Genomic DNA, 10230 nt, shown 5'->3' on the forward strand with positions numbered 1-10230 from the left:
CAGGACTTAATTCAGTATCAGTTCTTATCCTTGGCATGAAATTTTTAATGAGAGGCAATCTCTAATTGAACTCTCAGTAAAGGTTTCATGAGAGCCAATACCTGAAGTAGCTCTAAGATATAATTGAGCAATAGAAAGCCTTAGATGACCTAAATTTGCAATGGTTTAACTAAGATTTGTTACATATGCATCTCAAGTTCTCAACCCCCAATTGCAGATCTTGACCAAATTTACCATATATACAATCACAAACCTTAATATCATGACAGCCATATCAGAGTTCTTCGAGAAATCCAAGATAATATCTTCAGCCATTTTCTTTGCTTTTCCATAGGGATTTATCGGAACCTGCAAAAGCAAGATAAATACTATATATGAAAACCGAATATAATGTTTTATATTTGCCTATAATGGCCACCTTTAAACTTCATATGTGCAATAAATAAACCATTCAATTCGATTATGCATAAGGTGAGGCTTGATCATGCAATTGCAACTTAATCTTGACACAATTTTGCCTCAATTAAACCCCAATTCTCCAATTGAAAAAGGAAGACCCCCAACAAAAGAAGAAAACTGAAATCGCACCAAAGCTAAATGCAATAATTGGCAAGAGATATGGAAAAGAAAGTAAAGTGTGGCATTTGTATAACATACTCTAGGCAAAATAAATGTTAACCTGAGGTGTATCTTCAATAATAGGCATTTTCTCAGGCTCCCCATAAGTAGCACATGTGCTTGAATAAATTAAAGTTTTTATACCATGAGCAGCCATTGCCTCCAATACAGTTAGTGTATTGGCAGTTATGTTATGATAATACCTATTCATACAAAATCACAAAGAAAAAAAATAATTAAAACAATGATTATATAATTGTACATGGCTCCATGCATGTGTTGCTAAGTGCCTTGAATCATTATGTACACAACTGGTAACACAATCCTCACAACGGCAATACACAGGAGACTTGGTCACACTAATATGCAACTCAGCGCCAGTAGGCACCAAGTTTAAATAGAGGGCAAAATAGTAAATATGATGAAACAGAAAAACCACCATCCTTTTCTTAACTGTAGTTCAATAAAAAGAAAGAAGTGATACCTAAGTGGTTCGAGTGTACTCTCTCCTACATAAGCGACCGCTGCAAAATGCATTACCGCATCAAATGCATTCTCTGAGAACATTTTATTTACCTGAATAATTTTTATAGATTAAATTCAGAAGAAATGATAGCTCAAGAAAATAAGTAGAGAAAGCAGGAGGAGTGTGCGTGTGTGTGTGTGTGGGGGGGGGGGGGGGGGGGGGGGGGGGGGGGAAGAGAGACGGGAGAGTTTGATAAAAAGCATACAAATTTTGCATCGCCTAAATCGCCATATATAAATTGGAGCCTTCCGGGCTCTGGGTACAACCCCTGAAGAATCTTTACAGCCCCCATATTACCCCTAGAGAGATTATCCTGCAACAAAAAGCATATTGTCATAAAATGAAAAAAAAAAAAAAAAATCAATCAAGAATGATATTCATGTCATAGGTTAAGAAATTCTAAACAGTTACAATAAAGAAGAGAACAAGGTAAATAAAGTATATGAAATTACCACAATAGTAACACGGTAATTATCCTTTAAGAGACGAAGTGCAGCATGTGACCCAATAAAGCCAGCCCCGCCTGTTACTAGCACATGAGTCACACCTAATTCATGCACTGAAAACTGCAATGGAAGAGACATAAATATTTCAGAAATAATAAAAATAATGGAAACCCAGAGCAATGTATCAGTCAACTGATCAGGTCTGCTACATATCCAGTCTATTTTTTTGTCAATTCATTTTTGTTTCCCTAAATAAGAACCAGCTGATAGCAGGGCCTAGCAAAATTCAGAACTAAAGTTCTACTGTGGGAACTTTATGGAAATGATAGGCTCGGCGAGCCAGTGGTAAAAAAACAGCCTCTTTATGGAAATGAAACCCTTACGAATTGGGCAGGTGTAGTACTAGGATGGGTGACCTACTCGGAAGTCCCTGTGTTGTTGATTCCGGTTGGGTTTCATTTCTAGCCTACCCCAACTTGTTTGGGAATAATGGCTTTGAAGAAGAAGAAAGTTTTACTGTGGGAAATATATAAAAAATGTTCCATACCATATTGGTGCCAGATATACCAGGAGATTGCTTCAAAATAAATACACAAAATACTGTCAGCACAACAGCCAATATAACTTTTCCGAGAACATTTGGCTTCCTCTTTGCATCAGTGAAATCCATTCCTAGAGAGAGAGAGAGAGAGATCAATATAATAGAACTGACAATGACAAGGAATCACTCATATTGACTCAGAACTTTCTGCCAATTTTGTAAAATTTTAGCATTTCATTTCACTCTTATAATAATGATGAAATATGTAAGGCAAATCTGATGCAGTACAAAAAAAAATTAGTTTGAACCAGAGCCATTTTATTTACACGATAGCTTAAATAAATGGTTAAAATGTTCCAAGTGGCCTCACAAAGTATACACTGTTTATAGAAATATTCCAACTAAGCAATTTATTGAACAACTGTTAATAAGCTTTAGTATTAAATTATGTTTGATAACAAACATTGACTATTTAAAAGAACAATGATGGTTCCAGCTTACTGACTTGGCAGCAATTTCTCCCTAATTAATTGATTTAAGAAATAATAAAATAAAATAGCAAAAAGAAGACAAGAAAGGATAATTTTGAGAATCAAATGGTTCACAGTTGGCATGAAAGTTACAATTTACATTGGTCAAATACTGCCTCTTATATTTTTCATTTATCAGACATACAAAAACCATACAAATAAGTCTTAATTAGATGTTCATGTAATTATATAGGAATTAATATAAGGAAAATTTAAGAGGCTTTGTTATAGTCATACCGGCTCGCTGTGGTGCTCTTCCTCTATTCACCGGTAGCATGTGAGAGCAAATCTCCAGACAAAGTGCTCTATTTTTATGATATTTCTTTTTTCCTCCTCCAAATTTAATGCAATGTTCACTTCCTTCGATCAAACTTCAGACCAGTAACTAAAATGCCTGGAAAATCACAATTGATACAGGTCAATATAAGAAACTGTAATATGCTAATCAAATTACAAACAAAAACCAAAACAGGAAATTCGATAGCTAAAGACCTCATGATAAAAACAGATATTTTGAGCTAATGTCATGAAACCTTCAGTTTTATGTGTATGAAAAAACAGAACAATAGATCCCAGATCAATCAACTAATAAAAAAATTCACATCTGTATAAGAAGAAAAAGAATTAAAGCCATAACAAGTCAACCATTTGGGAGGCTGATTGAAAATAAAGACAAGTCGTACCTCAAGAACTATTGGAAAACTGAAATATGGAAGTCAACGAAACCAGATGTTGGCAACCAAGGTTAAGGTTTCTGATACCAATAACCCAAAATTAATAGCATTGATTACAATATACGAATTCAGAGGAATTTAATACTGATGAATGGACACAGACAACAATACAATGGAGGTGCAGAAGGGACCATTAGAAATTTAAAACTGATAAAACACGAACATTAATGCAAATTTCAGATGTCCCAAAATCGTAACTGCTGTAACCCTACCCGAGAAAATATTCTTAATTGGATCGGCTCCTAAAATTTCTAAAATTTAGCACAAAATTAGATCGACTAAGTAGTTAATGCAAGGAAGTAATCGTACAAAAAGCATTTCACTCATTCCTTACAAATCACGAATTTAAGCTAATATCGGCGCACCCCGATCAATCCGTGTTGAGAAAAGATGAGACGATACGACTAATACAAACAATCCTAACTCAGCACGAATTTCAGCTCAGAATCAACCCCACCAGTCGAAATAGTTCGATGCGTAGAAAACAGATCAAACAAGAGAGAGAGAGAGAGAGAAAAAAACCAAACATTATTGCAAAAAAGTTGATTAAAATCAGGAGAATCTGAAAGAAAAAAGTTCAGTTACAGCAGGAGAAGAAGGAAAATTTTCAGTGGGAAATGGTAAAATTAAAAATTACCTGTTCTATGGAGAGAGCTAGAGAGAGGAAGAAAGAGATAGAGGAAGCAATGGCTTTTAAGAACCGTTGCGACTTTGAGCGAAGGAAGAGGGGATGCACAAACTTGCAATTTGTAAGTAGAGAATTATTTTAGGAATTATGTAATTGTCATGAGCTGTTTGACTCTTCTACGCTCATTTATTCCTTCATTTTTTTTATTTCAGTTAAATAAACTTAATGATGCCTTTACTTTTCTTTTGTCGAATTTTGAAACCTATCGTTTCTTCGAGTCCGTTTCCCCCGATGTACCTGAGATGTAGTTTTAAAAAATGAACGGTCTAAATGAATCTCCTTCGGCCCAAATTATAGGGAGTCTGCTTTGAAATTCGTGCCAAATTAAAAGAATGGTCTAAATTTACCACTTGCACCTCAGGTACCTGGGTTGATACGGAATCGGTTCTTTATGAAATGAAAAATTGTATAAACCATAGTTAACTACTAACATTGACATGGCAATATCATTGGACATCCTATAGGCATATGTGCCACGTCAGAGAAATTTTTAAAATATCACCAACTAATCGTTCAAAGTATCAGAAGCACGCGGAAAGGAAAAGAGAACCGGTCTTCTATACTTCCTCTCCATTTCAAACATTACTGGAGATCTCTTCTCCCATGACTAAAGAGTAGAGATATTTGCCATGAAAGTAGAAATAGTAGAAGTTGGAAAAGAGAATTATTCATACTATTACTATTTAATTAAAAATTAAGATAAATTTATTGGATAACTTAAGAAGATATATTATGTCTGGATAAACTCGTTCTACCTAAATAATATGATCAAAATAATATGAATAAAGTTGTTATTGTCAGTTAAATTATATCAGTAATGTTACTGCACCTTTGTGTGAGAATCCAGTAAAATTGATTTGAGAGAGTTAATTCTCATTGCATGCTTAAAACATTATAATGTTATTGCAAAAATTATGTTACTTTTTTTATTTTTACTAAGAACTTGATTTATATTTTTTTTTAATTAATAAAAAAATTCATTATTGTTTTACATTTAATTCTTGTCAGAAAAATTACAAGAATTCACATAATCCGGCCTTCGACAAATATATATTTTTGAGTTGTGATAATTTAACCTGACTGCAACTGATGAAATTAAAAATATAAACATTACATCAATAACCCACCAACTCGACGACTTTGCATCATCATTTTCTTAAAAAAATATTTTGTTTTCAAGTTTTAAAATAATTGCATTAATTAATATATTAATTTATTACATGATGATATACGCTGATGCTTCCTCCCACTGTCCCACATGCTGACTATTCAACGCAAGTACGCGACACATTAGCTTTGGATCAATAATGGCGGCCTAAGTATTTGTCTTACATGCAACAGTGGCATAGACGAACGCGATTTTTTTTTTAAATAGAATTGCATTGAAATAATTTAATAGAACAAGCCCAGACTGTTGGAATTTTCGAAAACTAGCCTCCACCGATCCCTAGGATCGGTGGAGCAAAAAAAACACATCCTACACCGATCCCTAGGATCAGTGCAGCCCATTTATCACTCCACCATTTTCTTGCCGCAGAATGTCATAGAATGCCGCAGAATGTCACAGAATGTCACAGAAAATCAGAAAATCAAAACAAAATAGCCCTCCACCGATCCTGTGGATCGGTGTAGTTTTTTTTTTTTTTTTTTTTTTAAACAGAAATTTCTAATTTTTTTATTAAAATATTAGAAATGTTGAATATATTTCTTTGAAAATAGATGAAATACAATATAATTTGATTTATTAGAAAGACTGCAACAAATAACCCGGATCAATATTTTTCAGGCCGGATTTTTCGCGGCTGTAAGAAAAATTAATATATTTCTTTATGTGTTATTGGAAAAAAAATAAAAATGCTTAGATTCTGAGTTATTGATCCCGGTTCAAAAGTCACTTCTATGTAATTCAGAAAATATTGTGATCTTTCTAGGACATTTAATTTATAAAAAGTTGTATCTATTTTTGAAAAAAAACAAAAACTTTAATTTATTTAATGATTGTTTTTCAAAAAGAATTCTCAAAATAGAAACAATTTTTTATTAATTAAATGTACTAGATGGATCACAATATTTTCTAGATTACCTAGAAGTGACTTTTGAACCGGGATCAATAACTCAGAATCTAAGCATTTTTATTTTTTTCCAATAACACATAAAGAAATATATTAATTTTTCTTACAGCCGCGAAAAATCCGGCCTGAAAAATATTGATCCGGGTTATTTGTTGCAGTCTTTCTAATAAATCAAATTATATTGTATTTCATCTATTTTCAAAGAAATATATTCAACATTTCTAATATTTTAATAAAAAAATTAGAAATTTTTGTTTTAAAAAAAAAAAAAAAAAAAAAAAAACCTACACCGATCCACAGGATCGGTGGAGGGCTATTTTGTTTTGATTTTCTGATTTTCTGTGACATTCTGTGACATTCTGCGGCAAGGAAATGGTGGAATGATAAATGGGCTGCACTGATCCTAGGGATCGGTGTAGGATGTGTTTTTTTTGCTCCACCGATCCTAGGGATCGGTGGAGGCTAGTTTTCGAAAATTCCAACAGGCTGGGCTTGTTCTATTAAATTATTTCAATGCAATTCTATTTTAAAAAAAAAATCGACGAACGCGTATCCTCTGCATCAACTCAAAAAGGAATCTTTTGAATTTAATGCATCTCAGCCGTCTGATAAGATCGGAATCAATCCGGTCCCTGCCTGTGATGCACAGAGCCCTTTAATATTAGTGCGGATCTCAATCAAACGGTCCAGATCTATTAACGCACGGTGCGTTAATGCAGAAGAAACGAATTCGACATGGACACGACAAGTGAAAATTAATTTGAACGAGTCTATATTCCACCGACCAATAATAAAATTCCCGGGAAAATATGTCAAGTTTAGTCCCTCTGGACTTCATGAGAAATTTTGTTGAAGTGGTAATGTGGTATGCATGATCCCTAAATTCAGGTTTTGTCGCTGCTCAATTATTTTTTTACTTAAATGGAATTTAGTCGCCATTATGTTGTTTAATCTGCAGGTAGGTGATATCTATATTGTGCGATTCATGTTTAAGTTGGCCTTAATATAGGGTTATATATATTTTTCATGTCAATGAATTAATTATATGTTGTTTTGAAGAAAATAGAGATAAAATATTAACAGTATTGTTTTGACTTTATGTAGTATGAATTGTATATTTTTCGTACGCTGCATAAAATCAAAGCAGTGTTGTTTTGTCTGCAAATAGAGCCTAAAATTATTTAATTTTGATTTCACGAAGACCACATATGTTTACAACTAATAGTTTTAAATATCGCTTTTTATCTGAAATATAATTTCTGCTAAGGTTGTAAAAGCAAAAGAAATCTGAATCAATCCTTTATACATTCAAATTTTTCAACAGATTGAAGTTTTTTCTTTGATTAGAAAAATGAATAACTCGTCTTATTTGTAAAAGTTAATATATATTATGATCAAATTGTAGGGTCTCGTATAGTCGTACGTATATTATAATTTTATTCGTGTCAACCTATAATCATGTTTTCTAAAAAAATGCTAAAATCAAGTCTAACTTTTTTATGAAAAGAATGTGATGGTAGCAATGTATTAAAATAAGTGTTTCAATATGCATACAGTTGGCTATTAGATATATAGCGTACAAGCGATATAATATTCATTAATTGTTGGAAAATGAGTAGATTTTAGAATCTTAAATTTCACAAAAAAATAATTCTTATCATAACTAAAATTAATGTGTAAATTAATTAAATCTAAAATAGAATTCATCCCCAGAATTGTAGACAAGTAGCGCAGCAAAAGAGTACCTCACTAGAATTTATCAATATAGGTTTCTTTTCCACCTGTCTCAATCACTTGTTGGTTTTACAAGTCGGTTAGCACTACGAATTGGTGGTACCTTCTAAGTTTCAAGATTCATCTCTCTCACGATTTATGAAAAAGAGATGCAATTTTGCATTTTTAGAATTAAAGACTTTCAGGAGATTTTTCTAAAAATTACAATTTAATTTCATAATTGATAAAGAGAAAATGAAGGGAGTGGATTTTAAAAAATAGATCAAATTATATCAGTTTTCATAATTGATATAATTTGATCTATTTTTTTTTTTAGCAACTATCAGTTTCTCCAAAAAAAAAAAAAAATAGATCAAATTATATCTCAATTTAGCTCAAATATTTATATGGTCCGAAAAAAACATTTTAATCCATATAACCTAATTCATATATAATTAATTTTGATTCATACAATTGACCTTTCAGGATATATTTCTAACATGCGTATGAAATGGAGATGTATATTCTAAAAAAAAAAAAAATAACTTAGTTATGGTAGAATTTACCACTGTAAGTGTAGAGAAGCAACACTGCAAAATATTGTCTCACATCTATTGGAAACTCGCATATGACTTTCTTTTATGTCTGTCTCACTTGAGAAGATAGTCGGAATTGAACAACAATGATGGTTGCGTCTCTACCAATATTCAAAAGAAATGTTGAAACTTAACAAGTCAATTTATTTGCTAGCACCACAAGCTGGCATCCCCTTCTAGCTAGATTTCGGAAATTCTCTCTCACAATTTATGGAGCGCATATCTCATCCCCTTATAAAGACTCCCGGTAGTTTTCTAAAACCGCAGTTTCCATAAATAATAGAAAAAAATAAAGAAAATAGATTCTCAAAATAGATAAAATTACATTTATATTTGACTACATATTCGTATGTCCAAAAAATTACATGTTATTCATAATAGCTCAATTCACTTCTAATTTAGATCCATATAATTGGCCTCTGAGACATATTACTAATATATATATATATTGTTTATCATGTGGTGTGAAAAGATAGGAGTTATTTTATTTTAAAGAAATAAAAAAGTAGTCTGAAAAATAGACATACACAATTAGTTCATTTTAGCTATGCACTAAGAACGCATGTTGTATGATTGTATTTAAGCCAAAAAATTTAAATATAATATTTTCTGAAAAATAATAAATTAAAAAATTCTCGTTTCTAAAAAATTATAATTCTTTTTTTTTTGAGGTGAAAGCCCTTAGGCGTAAAAAAAAAAAATTATAATTCTACCATAGCTGTGCTATAGAGACGCAGACTTTTTTACTAGAGACTGCACTGCTCCAGATATAGATTCGCACTATAGCAATGTGGTCCCATATTTTTCATTTTTTTTTTCTACTGAGATGTCTTAAGTTTACCGACACGAAGGATGCCTATTTAGCGCATGGGCATGTATTATATGTGCCTTGAGATTCGTGCAGAATTTAAGTTAACGGTTGAGATTTTCTAAACTTTGAGATATCTCAAAGGTTCGAATTTTCAACAAAAATTAATATTAGAATATTGAAATATCTCAGAGAGATCGAATTAATATTAGACAAAACTTTGAGATATCTCAAAGGGTTCGAATTCCAAGTAAAAAAGACAAAATCTTTTGAGATATCTCAAGGACGTGAATTCAAAGCAGTAGGAAAAAAAGAAATAGGGCCGCAGAACACTGATGCGGATTTCAAACGTATAGTGCAGACTTTTGTAAATGAGACTGTATTTGTATAGTGCGGTTATGATAGAAATGAAATTTTTCATAAACGAGAAATTATTATTTTTTTTTTTATGAAATGATATATTTAAAAATTTCGGATATTTAAGATGTAGCAACCAATAGCATTATATGGCATTTATATATGTACAAAGAAATAAGAAAAATGGCCATCGCACCTAGACATGTTGGCCTTATAATAAGACATCTGTTGTCATGTTTATTGTGATTATTGTAACAATTAAAAAAATTAAAATACAATGGCCGATTTTTTTTTATGTAGCAAAAAAAAAACTAAACTCATGATATCGAAATTTTCATTTTTACCGCTGCAGACTGCAGCGGCTGTGTTTTTTTTTTTTTTTTTTTTGATGAATTTAAAGATTGTAATGTCATGAATTTTTTTTGTAAGTTACGGAATAAAAATCGGAGGATAATTGGTCCTTATTGTTTTTATAATGTTTTGACCCTTACAATTTCATTTATCATTATCTTATCTTGATTTTAAATATGAAAAGATGGGCCTCGTTTAATAGCGGAGCTAGACTTTCCGACTATGGGAGTCAATCGTGAATGAGGGTCAA

At 31.9% G+C, this 10230-nt stretch overlaps 1 protein-coding gene across 4 annotated transcripts in view; it reads right to left on the reverse strand.

Annotated features, from left to right (window-relative positions):
* The window catches only part of LOC144562268 (putative UDP-arabinose 4-epimerase 2), an 80899-nt gene extending 76718 nt beyond the window's left edge, over positions 1–4181 (reverse strand). For 3 of the 4 annotated variants that reach the window (XR_013514031.1, XM_078311460.1, XM_078311461.1), the window contains exons 1-8: positions 4033–4180; positions 2899–3055; positions 2138–2262; positions 1597–1710; positions 1350–1457; positions 1103–1194; positions 680–821; positions 254–348 (exon numbers count right to left, since the gene is read on the reverse strand). Coding sequence is in view for 3 of the 4 variants with exons in the window: in XM_078311460.1 (XP_078167586.1) it covers positions 254–348; positions 680–821; positions 1103–1194; positions 1350–1457; positions 1597–1710; positions 2138–2262; positions 2899–2938 (716 nt within the window). In the remaining variant the exon portion in view is untranslated. Of the gene's footprint in view, positions 1–253; positions 349–679; positions 822–1102; positions 1195–1349; positions 1458–1596; positions 1711–2137; positions 2263–2898; positions 3056–4032 lie in introns of all 4 variants that reach the window. The other variant, XM_078311462.1, reaches the window with a different exon arrangement.
* Positions 4182–10230: the final 6049 nt, after the last annotated feature.

This window comes from Carex rostrata, chromosome 11 (genome assembly GCF_964058835.1).
Source record: "Carex rostrata chromosome 11, lpCarRost1.2, whole genome shotgun sequence".
Lineage (NCBI taxonomy): Eukaryota > Viridiplantae > Streptophyta > Magnoliopsida > Poales > Cyperaceae > Carex > Carex rostrata.